Here is a 12937-nt window from a genome sequence, read left to right as displayed (position 1 = left end):
CCGCCCCCCACCCTCCCCGAGCGGGCGGGTCGGGCAGGGCGCTGCCTCTGAGGGACGCGTCACCCCGCAGCCCTCGAAATAGCTCAGCAGGAGGGGCGGCGGCGACAGATCTCTCCCCGTCCGTCCTCCCGTCCCGCCCGCGCTGCCCCTCCGCACCCCCGACGCCCGGAGCGCACCCCCGGGGCGCGTCCCTGCGAGCACAGGCGCTCCCCGCCCTGCCCCGTGTCCCCCGGCCGGCCCCCCCCCCGCCCCGGGCTGCGCCTGCGCGCCCTCGCCGCCCGCGCCCGCTGCGGCCGCCCCGCCCTACTGATTTGAATATGCTAAGAAGCGGTTATCGGGGCCCTATGGTGGAGCCGGGAGGCGGTCACATGGGACGGGGACGTGTCCTTGAGGGGCGGGGCCGACCTACCCAGGCTGCCTTAAAAACGGGAGGCGAGCGAGGAAGCGCCTCAGTCAGAGCGAGAAAGTGCCGGGGTAGCGGGGCTGCGGCTGCTCCGCCTGAAACTTCTGAGTAACATCAACAGGGGGAGGGGAGGGCGGGCGGCGGTGGAGGAGGAAGGTGGTGGTGGGGGGAAGGTTAGCCAGCAGCGCAGCCCTATCCGCCTCTCCCTCATAAACCAGCCTGTGTTGGGCTGAGCAGGCCCCTCACACAAAGGAGGGCAGGGCAGGCAGGGCTGCCCCCCCTTCCCCCCCGCCTCGGCAGAGGGGCAGCGGGGAGGCGCCCTTCCCCGTGCACAGCACTCACAGCCACTTACTCCTCTCCCGTCCCCCGTCTTCTTCTCTCTCTCCCCCTTCCCCTCACCTCCCCCCACGGTTCTCCCCTCAGCCCCCCGCCCGCTGTCCATGTAGCGTCCGGCCGCCGGCCCCTCCGCACTATGCCCATCTTACTCTTCCTGATAGACACGTCCGCCTCCATGAACCAGCGCACCCATCTGGGCACCACCTATCTGGACATAGCCAAAGGCGCTGTAGAGACTTTCATGAAGGTACCGGGCTCTGCCTTGCGAGAGGAGGCGAGAGAAAGCGAGCGAGAGTGGCTGCGCGGGGAGGGGGCGGCAGGGAGCGGGGGGCTGCCTGGGCTGGGGGCGCGGGGTGAGGGCGGGCGGGAGCGAGCGAGAGAGTGCGTGTGTGTGCGGGGAGGGAGGGGAGGGGAGGGCCGGGCCGAGCCGGGGGGCTCCGGCGGCGGCGCCGCCTCTCGGCTCACCCTCTGCTTTGTCCCCCGCGCTGCAGCTCCGAGCCCGGGACCCGGCCAGCAGGGGAGACAGGTACATGCTGGTCACTTTCGAGGAGCCGCCCTACGCTATCAAGGTAACCCCCGCTCACCCCCCCCGTCCTCCCCGGCCTCCTTCCGGCCCGTCCGCCCCCCGCCCGCCTCGCCCCGGCTGCCGGCGGTCCGGGGAGCGCGGCACACACGGGCTCCGGCGGCGGCGCTGACATCAACATGGCCGACGCTTTTCCCCTGTGCGGTGTGTGCGAGCAGCAATGAACTGTGGGGGATATTTATTCAACTTGGGAGAAGTGACAGCAACTCCAAGGAGAGTTCGGCTGGGAAGGGGCGAGCCGGGGGAAGGACCGACTTGAGCCCGGAGAGTCCCGGACTCGGAAGGGGACGGCACTTCCCTGGCCCCGCCGCGGCGGGGGGGGACGCGCCGCGCGGGGGAAGGGGGCGGTGGGTCCACATGACACCGGACGGTGAACCTGTTGGAGGTCGCTGCACAGCGCAGTTGGCTCCCATCTGGGCAGGGCTCTGGGACGGTGATGTAAATAACTCTTAAGGTTTGGGCACCCGTGTCCTCGAAGAAATTTGTCCCGTGGAACAAAGCAAAATGCTCATTTGGTAAATGGGGAGTTCTAAGGATTAAGACAAGTTCATAATTTCAGGCTTTTTGGAGCAACATCAAATACTAACTTCTGAGGTGTTTTATTATTATTTGTAGTGAGCTGCATGCAGCAGGGAAGGCTCTTTGTAGCCTAACAGGAAAGCAAAACTCATATCTGCAGAATAAATCTTTTCACGTTTCCCTTTGCAGGCTGGCTGGAAGGAAAACCATGCAACGTTTATGAATGAACTGAAAAACCTTCAAGCTGAAGGACTTACGACTCTTGGCCAGTCCCTAAGGACAGCTTTTGATTTATTAAATTTAAATAGATTAGTAACTGGCATAGACAACTATGGGCAGGTAGGTTGACTGTTACTAGGTGGAAAAATCTTAAAACACAAACTTCCTAGAAACAGCAATTAGCTAGTTGTCCAAAGTGGCATCTTCATGGAATATTCAATATGGGGGCTTCTTTAAAAAGTAAGCAGAGCTCGGCTAGCTTGAAGAAATACAGCTAGTGAGTTTGGTACCCAACTTTTTTTGTTCTTTAATTTCAGTCATTGCTCAGTTTTGAAGCTGCGATACAGCCTCCAAGTTGACCTTTTCAGTTCAAGTTTTTCCTTTTTTTGTCGAGTCTGTGTTCGGTACCATAGCTGGTGAGACTGATAGGGTTTTGAAAACAGCTTTCTCCATACAGTGCTGAACAGTTTAGGAGATGAGCCATTTTTCTAACAACACTGCATGTCCAAAAGTACTGGAAGGAGCGCTTTTTCAAAATGCATTCTTTCCAGTGAGTTTACCACAACATTTCTCTGCATACACGTATTTTTATGCACCTGTCTGTTGTATCAGAGCCTTGAGAAGCTGTGCTTTTTTAATTTCTCTATTTCAGCTATCCCTTTAAAACAGGAGTTTTTTGGTGTGGGCCAGCATTGTCATGCTCATTAGTATGAGCTGCTAAAATACAGACATTGTAGGTTAAATGTGTGCCTTAGGACTCAGAGTTCTTTCTGCTGCTGGATCAAAGCCTGGATTTGTTTCACATGAAGGATGCTACTAGTACTTTTCATGTGGGGCATGCCAACTTGAATCTCCCCTTATTGTTTGTTATTCTCATGTAATTCTCTGTCCTCTATCTGAGGATTAGTACTTATTACTGCTCTCCGTATTTAACATGGGAATGTGATTGTGAACAAAAGTCCCCCTTCTTCCCTCACTATTTCCCAGTCTAAGCAGAGTTTGTGATAACATGCCACATGTGTTTATGAAGGAAATGTGTCATGCTGCATGGTATGGCTTTACTGTGACATGATCAAGTCAGCCTAAACATTTTAAAAATGCCTGTTTAGTGATGAAACTTCAAAAAAGGGCTAGTTCCACACATGAGGTTTTTTTCCTATGGTCATCTGATGTCCTCATACATCTGTGTGTAATTTTCCCATTTTTCTGGTGTTTTTGTTTAGTTATAGGAGCTATATTCTTGAACACTTAACCCCTGTAGGCCCATACACAAAATATTGCTCTTTCCCATGGCTAGTGATAATTATTCTAATTAAACCTATGTCAAATAATTTGCTCTAAGTGAGCCAGCTGTGCTCAACTACTCAAGTGGGCAGTTGAGTTGCCATTATTTTTTTGACTCACTAGTAGTGTTCATTACTGCAAGAGCTGCTCTTTTGACTGTGAAGCAAAAGAGCAGCTCTTTTTCTTTGTCTGATCTGTTTGGGTTGTTTGTCTCTCTGGGCTTGAACCCCCTGTCACTTAAGCACATTTTTGCTCTATTCCACATGTGGAGCTGGCTGTTGAAGAGGTATTCACAATGTGCAGTCAGGTGACTAAACAAATTCTAACTCTTTTTAGCATCTGCAAAAATAGATGACTACTGCAAGTGGCTGGTCATTGCTGCTGAAGTCAAAGGTTCCCATTTTGGCTATTCTAACCAAAATAGCACTTTTTAAAAAAATAAATCAAATTCTGCAACATTTAACTGATCCTTCAGCATTTGCAGGATGAGCTCTAGGACAGCTAATTGTCTTCATCTTCACATTGGTCTTTAAAACTATGGCTTGGTAGCCTGTCATCATCCTGTTATTCTTGTCTAACACCTAAAATTTAGTCCAGACAAATCAGTGTTTAACCATACATAATATGAGAAACTTAAGAATCCAGGAAAATAAAAGTGGTCAGAATGGTCAGTTGCATTTTAAATAGTTTTCACTCAGAACATAAACTGCTGATTAACTTTTTTCTAAAGCAGCTACAAATATTAACACTATAAAAGAGTAGTTAGCTGAAATTTAGCAGGCAGATATTTGAAGACTGAGTATATTAGAATAAGAGAAGATAACTTTACAAAAATTAGCAACATTCAGACCATCTTAGGTGTGGTATTATGTGACATAATAAAATCCAAACTTATTAATCTTCTGTGGGAAATTTCTCTGGCTAAACATCTTTCAAATGTCATGCTTGTATTTTGCTGTATTGACAAACTTCTAAGATACTTGGCCAAGATCCACTTGTTACACAAAAGTGAATTGTAAACCAGACTTTCTTACACATGCTAATGACAAGACATGATACAAGCCTGATGGGATTGTCTGGTTATGTCTCCACCAGTGACATCTTGTACCCCTGCTGAGTGCAAACTGTTGTTTTAAATGGCAGAGTGACTCAGTATGCTCCATTTCTTTCAGAGTTGACCAGAGTTCTCCATCAGCTGACCTTCTGAACAAGAATGATGGCTGAAGGGTCATTCTGGAGTTGGGGAAAATCTGCTTCATATTTCCTTGCTACTTAAATGTTTGGATTTTTATTATGAGTCTTTATCATACTGCATATGCAATGACTGAGTTACCATGTGATCAGCTGATCACAGGATTCACATTTGGATCTTTAAGGACACTGTCAACACACTTAAATTGTCAAAAGCCTGGAAGATTTTTTTCATAAGCTAGTTCTGATATAAATGCTATGATAGGGGCTTTATAAATATTTTGTCTTACTGAGGAGTTGCTAGATCCAATTGTTTTGGAGGCTTTTGTTAAGAAAAAATGATTTTGAAAAGTACACATTTTAAGGTGGCTGTTCCTTTTGCAGCAAGTTCAGATTGGTAATTTCAGTATTTTACTCCTTGGATCCAATAGCTTTTTTCCCCTTTGGTATGCTTTGTGGTGATTATAGCAGAAGAATAAACCTTCAAATAGGGTGTCAGCTTTTAGCATTCACTAAAAATAGTGATCCTTTTCACTTTCTGCATTTTTATGGAGAGCTTAGGGAAAAAAATACAGCATTTGGATGTCTCCAGGAAGAAGTCAGTTTAAACACACTAAATTCAGTAAGAGTTTGTCACATCACACAAAATATTGTACTTCATTAGCCCAGTTTACACTTAGATAATTGACTCCTTATTTTCTCCAGTTCAGCTTTTCCATTATTTCAGGTAGTCTGCAATACCCAGCCTTTTACTGGCAGGTTTTTTGTCCTCTTGAAGTACACTCTCAGCTCTTTTAACTGTGGCTTGTTCAGCAGGACATGAGTAGTCACGATTTAACCAAATAATTTTGAGTATAGCAAATGGGCAGCTTGTTATAGTTCATAGAAAGGTTAAATACTGATAGATGTTTCTGTGGAAACAGAAAGCATTCAAAATGTAGCTGCCGTTATGGTAGAGTGAAAATGTAAACAAATGGTTGAAATAAACCATCAGCTTCAGTTACTTGCAGTTTGTAGTGAGGTTTTTAAGCCTAAGCACTGAATCTGAGGTAGGTAAAATACGTATCAATGGTGTTTTGATACTCACCTGCCAAAGACCAACATAGCTCTACCAAAGCTGGAATCTGATGGATGTTTGAAATTGTCCAAACTCTGATTTATTGATACCCTGTGTGTTTCATGTTGCCTGTTATTTGTGAAATGCTGAAAGTCTCTTACTGTTTTTTTGGCAGTATAGCATAGAATAAGGTTTGAGAGGATAAAATACACTTAACTGAATGGATTTCAAAGTATTTTTAATATTTTTTCAGGGTGAGATTGCTTTAATACTGCATATAGGAAGTGCTTTTCAATAATATAAGGTTTTAATGAGTTTTTAAAATCTCACTAGAGCATCTTGCACATTTTTCAGCAGGATTACTACTGCTATGAGATGAGTTTAACTTTTAAATGAATCTAATGTAACAAAAGCACATGCTAACTTAGTTGCTCTGAAACAGAAAAGTCAATGTATCTAATACAAATGGATTTAGACTAGGCATTTTTCATTCACAGTGATGAATAAGATGCTGCCTGGATTTAGATTAGCACAAGAAACACCGGGTGGCTTACTAGGCTGTGTACAGTCCTGGTGAAAGCCTTTTATTCTGTAGTGTATATCACATATGAGCAGAAGCATAACTAGAATCTTCTGAGGAAAAAACTAAAATCCAAATAAAATTCAACTGATAAAGCATATTTTGGGAACTTAAGAATATACTTAGAGCTGGAAGTTGGAAGGTATCGTGCATATGATGGCATTGTTTTTAAATAAGTTTTTTCGAAGTGTTGTGGTCATGCCAGGTATGACCATCAAACAACACAATCTTAGGTTAACTGCCACTTTATAGTTCTTAGTATAGGTTTAGATCCATTTATAGCTACAGTGCTGAATTGCTGATGTGTTCCCACAGTAAAATGGCATTGGTCTGTAGAGTTCAGGGTGGTTTGCCACAATGGCATAAATACTGTAGTACTCCAACTACAGTAAACAGTGTACCTAGGAGGTAATGTCTAATCATACTTGTAGACACAAGACAACTTTAAGTCACATATTCTAGGCTGACTGCTTGCTTATATGCTTGTCTAGAATCTCCTGAGCTTATAAAACCACAAAAAAAGGGAAAGAAATACTGCTCCCTAACATGGACTACATTATGCTTCTGCAGTGATATGTTCTGTTTTCTTTAAATTGTAGAACAGTTTTATTTTCCCGAGACTTTTGAGGATTGTTACTGGATTTTGTTACTCTCAAAAGTCAAAATACTTTGAAGTATGTCTTTTGTCTTGGTATTTTGAGATCATAATGCACTGCACTGAAATGGCCTATGCTGCATGTGCCTCCAAATTTGGAACCAAAGTTTAGGTTAGCGTTTCCTGCTTTGTCATGCTGGCACAGTTGCACATGCAGTTTGCTTCTCATGTTGGTAGAGGCAGAGATTTACACTTCCAGAGTAGCTCTCCTGGTCTCTTTTTTTTTCCCCCCTCACCCAAGAAAACCAAATAGGAGAATTTCAGACAGTAGTAAACATCGTAAGTGTAATAATGGCAGAAATATGAGAGGCTTTCTCACAGTCTCATGTTTTCTGTGGAATGGCAATGGATTTAACATGAACCTGTGTGCCTGCTGATGTCAAATACCTGTATGCGAAGTGCTGGTAAAAATGAATCCTTCTCATCTGCTGTGTGATGAAATGAAGCATAGTGGTTTGAACTTACACCTTAGACCATAACCTTTAAACATGCTGTCCTTGTTTTAGAACACCCTCTAGTGAGAGCTACAGCAGGCACTGTTAGGGTGGCTTTTTCACATTGTGATGTGGAACTGCTTGCCCTTAGCACTCCCAGCACAGCAATGTTCAGCAAAAGACTTAAATGTTTTTAAAATCACTCGTCTAGTTCCAATCCAGTATGTTTTTAAAGAATTTGAACCTTTCATGAAGTACTTCATTTTTTCCAGTGAAAACATTTTCATCAATCTGTTCCAGTAGCAGAAAGAGGATACTTCAAACAAATGTGATTTGGAAGGGGCAGTGCCATAACACGTTCATTCATAATTTATTTGCATACACTGTGCATTTTGTCCAGCTACATTGAACAAATACAGGATATGTCACTGGACTCACATAGAGCACTGATGGTGTTTTCTGATGCTCAGTAAATACAGAATGAGTGAAAAGTGGACATCTCTATTGCAACAGTTCTGCCCTCCCAGCTTTGAATCCCTGAATGCCATCTTGATTGTGTACATCTTCTGTAAGGCATACTCAGCCTAGATCTCTGCTCTGGAACTTGTGGCCTCTCATGGGTTCATAGTTGCACTAGCCTTGCTTCAAGTTGTGTGACTTCATGTAGTAAAATAAATCAGTGTTTGATAGTGAGATTAATAAACTGGACTGAACTCTGGTGGTTCAAAAATGGTTTAGAACAGCCAAGTTGCTCCTGCTGTTGTGGTGGTAAGCTCCAGGAAGGAATTGTGGGGGAGTCTTTGGGAAGTTATTCTGAAGAATTGCTCTGTGTTCATAGGTCAATAAGCTACTTTTAGTCAGTTTATCAGTACTCTGGATTATTAACCCCCTAATTTGTGGGGAGATTTTTGTAAACAAGTCTGTCTCTTCTTCTTGGTGGTGTGTATTTTGGTTATGTTTTTTCCCTCTAATTAGTGTGTGGGCAACTGTAGGATTTGTTACCCTTCTCCAGCATATGGAGAATAGAGGCCTGACTTAGTCTGAATTGCACTGACTGAGCCAGAACCAGCTGTGTAAGGTCATTGCTGTGAAGCAGAAAGGCTTCTCTAATTAGGGACTTGATCCAGGGCTTGGCAAGGTCAGGTTTTTTTTGGAATAAAACATTCAGAAATATTTTTAGGAAATAAAACCAAAATCGTCTTAAACTCAGAGTAATTGGAGCTGACTTTAAGGTTATGTTTGGTATGGATTGTGTTAATTTTTCTTAGAAAAAGTTTATAAAGGCTCAAATAGAACCTATTTTTAGCAGCTCATTGCTATGCTCACTCAAATAACTTCAAAAACTCCTGTAATTTATTGGCTGATTATCCAATTTCAGATGATTCCAGTAGTGATGCATTTATTAATCTGTAACTAACTGATAAGGTGCATCTTTTTCTCTAAGTTGCCTTAAAAATAAGATAAAAGTTGTGATTGCAGTTGATTTTGCTGCTTAGGTAAATCATTTAATTTCATTTAAGAAAAAGTTAAAATTCTTCACCTTCTGGCATTATACATCTGTCACATCAGTACTTAAGTGTTTCAAATGTTAGTGGCATTTTGCGCTTCATTTTAATGAGGTTTTTCACTGTTTAGTTACGTGCTGGAATTCATTATGTATAAAATCCCTGTTCTATGCATGTTTTGTTTTTTTTTAACTGTGATGTAACTGTGAAAGATTGAAGGACTGAATTGTTTTTGAAACTTACCAAGGAGCTAATCTAAATTGGAACACTTACTAGTTAATCAAGAAATTATCACTTATATAATGTGATATTTAAAACTCAATTAGATCTGTTCTTAAAGAAAGAGGACAAACCTATGTATTAACCTGTGATTTTTGAAACTGTGACTTACTAATGTTGGGACCTCTCTGATTTAGGCGCATGAAAGTATCTTGAGGTTTTAAGTTTGAGGTCTTAGTAAATCTACTATGTATTCATCATTCCTTTCTTGTTCAACATGAACAGAGTCTTAAACTGCTTCCTTAACACATGCCTTCTGTTTTCACATGTGTATTATTCAGTATGGAGATTGTGTATTCCAAAATTGCATTGAAACTCATTTTCAGGCTGCTTTGAGTTGCCTCTTTTGTTTTCTTGCTGTTAGTTTTGGTTTTGTTCTTGGCACAGACTTTCTGAGGGAGTTCCAAAATGACTGAAGTTGTGCAATTAAATAGTCTTTAAGCAGTTCATTCGGTGCCAGACTTGGAAACTCAATGTGTAAAGTTATGAGCATCTATAAAAATGATACTAAGCACAGTGAATTTTCTTGTGGCATGTTTCAGGATGGATATGCAATGAAATAATTACCTATAGAACACAAACTTGCAATCTTTAGCAGAGCAAGCAGTTGATGTAAAATTCTGTGACTTCGTTTTTGAAAATGAGTTTGTTGTCTCTTGTGGAATTCAGATAGGTGTTTTGTCTCTAGCATTTCAAATTACAGCAGTGATATCTGACTGGATCTTTGGTTTTTGCTGTTTAGCTTTCATTGGACATGGCTAGTTTAAGGTGATGTGTTTGGAGGTTCAGTAGTTAATTGAAGTCATAAATGGCTATTTTAAAAAAGATTTTTTGGAGATAATGCCTAGGTCCAAAATAACAAGGAGCAAATGACTTGTTTTTGTTCCATTTATTTTTCTCAATATTTTAAATTTCCTTTTCTTAAATGGAACTTAGGTAGCCTGTGTTATGGACATAATGGTTGTTTCAAGAATTCTTCCTTAGTTCTGTAACTGATGTGCTGAGGAGTTTGATCTCTGGCTCAGCCTTAGGAAAAGTCTGCTGTTACAATTGTGTTTGGCTTTGAAAGTCTTTTGCTAACTGATTTTTCTTTAAATTTTTTTATTTAAGTCTATAACTTAATTTGTTCCTGGTTGCCTGATGCAGAAAGCTTCATGCCACCAAACAGTGGTATGTACAAACACTGTGTGAGCAAAAATTATTTCATTTGCTCCTAATCTGTAGTGCTAGTAAGAAATGAAACTGAAACCATGTAACTGCCCTGTAATCCTACATAAGTATTCCAGTTAAGAAATTGTGACTAGCCCATGTCTTGGACATTGTAGTAACTCTTAGGTATTTGTTATGTAGTTAACTAAATAATTGTCTACAGCGTGGGAAATTAATTTGCCTTCAGTAACTTTGCTGTAGTCTATGGAGGAGGACAGCTGAATTTAGGTTTTGTAGTCTTGCCTCATGGAGGAAAGATATTTTTTGGTAGCCATCCTTACTGTAAAATTGTTGCAGTTTTGTTGGCTTTCGGAGTATGAGTGCAGGAGAAATCATTACTGCTTGAAAAGCATTTTCCATTTTTTTGGGGAGGAGGGAGATGGTATGTTAATGGAAGCATGGGTTCAGACCTTGATAAATTCTACTGTGCCTCCTTAAAACTCTATTTTTAAGGTTTTCTCCAAAAGACAAAATAATTTGAGATAGAATACTGAGGGAGGGGGAAGGTTAGCTTCAAAAGCAAAGGGAATGCGTCCATAATACAGTTCAATGTTCGTGGCTGAGCCTTCCAAAGATGGGCAGTCTGCAGCAAAAAAAGGAAGAAGTGGAATGATAGTATGTGCTTCCATGGTGTCTAAACCATGAACCAGCTGTTGGATTAAACATATGTTGAGAAATTAGAGTTCAGTGAGGGATTACTTCTTGTTTGTACTTGTACAAGAATATTTAGGGGCTTTAGATACATGGATTTAGACAGGAGGTATTAACTTGTTCCTGTGTGTTTTGAGGTAGTATGCAAATAGAGCATGCCTCAGGTTTATCTTGTTACTCAAAACACCTCCTATGAGGATAGATTTTATTAACTTGTGCCCCCTCTGCTGGCTGGTGTTCCAATTACAAAGTAAAATACAAGTTTACATAGGTGAGGTACTCTCTGATAGGCTATTTTGGCCAAATAGCAGTTTGTAAATGTTGCTTTTATGCAGCTGAAACTACAGCAAAACCCGTGGGAGATTTTGGGAGAATCCATGGTATTGGCGAGAGTTGGTGTTTTCTAGTACAGTTACTGTTTTGGCCTCAGTCCAGACTCCTTAAGCATTTGTCAAACCTATTTCTTTCCCTCATCCCTGAGTTGAAGAGGTGTGATCTTTTAATTCACCCTGGGTGTGCATATTGTTATATATACAGAGGAGCTAGATCTTTGTGGTTTTTGGGACCACACTTTGGTCTTCTAAAACCTGCTACTATCACCTGCTTTTCTGATAGCAGTTGTTTTCCCCTTAAGATTTAGAGGTCTCTTCTTTTGCTTGTAGTGAGGTGATCTCTCAAATTATCTTTATTAGGTGATGAATTTTCCTGTGTTCTTTCTGAAACCTGTCTGTGGGTGAGGTAGGATTCCCAGCTGCCTAGTGTGAACAAAAGGCAGAGCACAAGTCCTCCCATCTTGGGTACTGCAGGGAGAGCTAAAGATGTCAGTATTATGACAGAGGATGCTTGTCCATACTGCAGGGGGGGGTGTGTGTGTGTGGACTAGGTCTAATAGAAAGAGTCATCCTGCTGTCCAGCAGCCATTTCAGAAAAACACTGGCCATTTTTTCTTGGAGATAGTGTAATTTCTGGAATGGGGCTTTCATTAGGTTACTTCATAAGATTCCTCTTTGTGACTGGTGTTGTTGCCTTTGTCATTAATTAGGCATTAAGGGAGATTTCTAGTTTGTATTAAAATTTCTTTTATGGCTTGAAATCTTAACATGTTTCAAAACACCCATCCTGTGTAAAACTCAAACTGGTTGGTGTAGCTCTCGTTGAACTTACTTCTGTGACTTCTGAAAGTGATCTTGAAATACATTTGCTCTACCAATATGTGGTCTTCTACTAAAACAGAACTGCTACCACTGCAAAACTGTATTATATTTTGAATAATCAACAGCATCAAGGGAACATATTGAAATCTTTATGGACAGCAAGATAGATGAGTTAGCAACTTTCTTTTGTGCGTGAAGTCCATCTTTGTCAGATCTTAAGCCTGTACAGAATTTGTATGTTCTTCAGCTCTTACTCAGGCTGAAAGCACAGAAGTTTCTCTGACACTGAGGTGCTTCCACTTCAAAGAATCAATTTCAGTTCTAAAACAGACATAGTAAATAAATACAATTACAAAGTTATTTTTATCATGCAGGTTCAGTCAATTAGATAACACTGTGACAGAATTTAGAGCTGCTATATTTTTCAGTCTGACCACAGAATTATGGTGCTGTTATGGTGGCATATCATGTGAGATGTCAGATTTATCGATGCAAATGTTGTAGTAGAATTGGACTGCCCTTTTTGCACTCCCTCACCTGCAGCATATTCTTCTTGTGTTCTGATAGATCAAAGTTTCACAGTGTGTTTGTGTTAAATATTAGGTGATAGATTAGCTTCATCTGCGAAAACTTCAATTTAAAGACATTTTGCTTCTTACCAAGTACTAGGAAAGAATTTACTGGTCTACCAAAGTTGAAAGCATATTCTTTCCCTAGTACTGTAGCTCATTGCTTGTATATGCATGGTTGTGCTGTGTGTCTACATACATTTAAAAATCCTTAAAGGCAAAGTAATTTTTGTAGAGTTTAATTGCCAGCTATAAATTGACTGAAATACTGTTGTGATGCCAGTGTATTCAACTTGTGACTTGGGAAAC

At 41.7% G+C, this 12937-nt stretch overlaps 1 protein-coding gene across 2 annotated transcripts in view; it reads left to right on the top strand.

Annotated features, from left to right (window-relative positions):
• Positions 1-405: 405 nt before the first annotated feature.
• INTS6 (integrator complex subunit 6) overlaps positions 406-12937 on the top strand; it is a 39209-nt gene continuing 26677 nt past the window's right edge. For both annotated transcript variants that reach the window (XM_077173715.1, XM_054651591.2), the window contains exons 1-4: positions 406-511; positions 827-986; positions 1231-1308; positions 2031-2180. In XM_077173715.1, the coding sequence (XP_077029830.1) occupies positions 876-986; positions 1231-1308; positions 2031-2180 (339 nt within the window). In that variant the 5' untranslated portion in view covers positions 406-511; positions 827-875. The remainder of the gene's footprint in view (positions 512-826; positions 987-1230; positions 1309-2030; positions 2181-12937) is intronic.

Source organism: Agelaius phoeniceus, chromosome 2, assembly GCF_051311805.1.
Source record: "Agelaius phoeniceus isolate bAgePho1 chromosome 2, bAgePho1.hap1, whole genome shotgun sequence".
In the NCBI taxonomy this organism is placed as follows: Eukaryota; Metazoa; Chordata; class Aves; order Passeriformes; family Icteridae; genus Agelaius; species Agelaius phoeniceus.
Note: the sequence above shows the minus strand (reverse complement) of the source record. Positions and strands in the feature narration are given on the sequence as shown.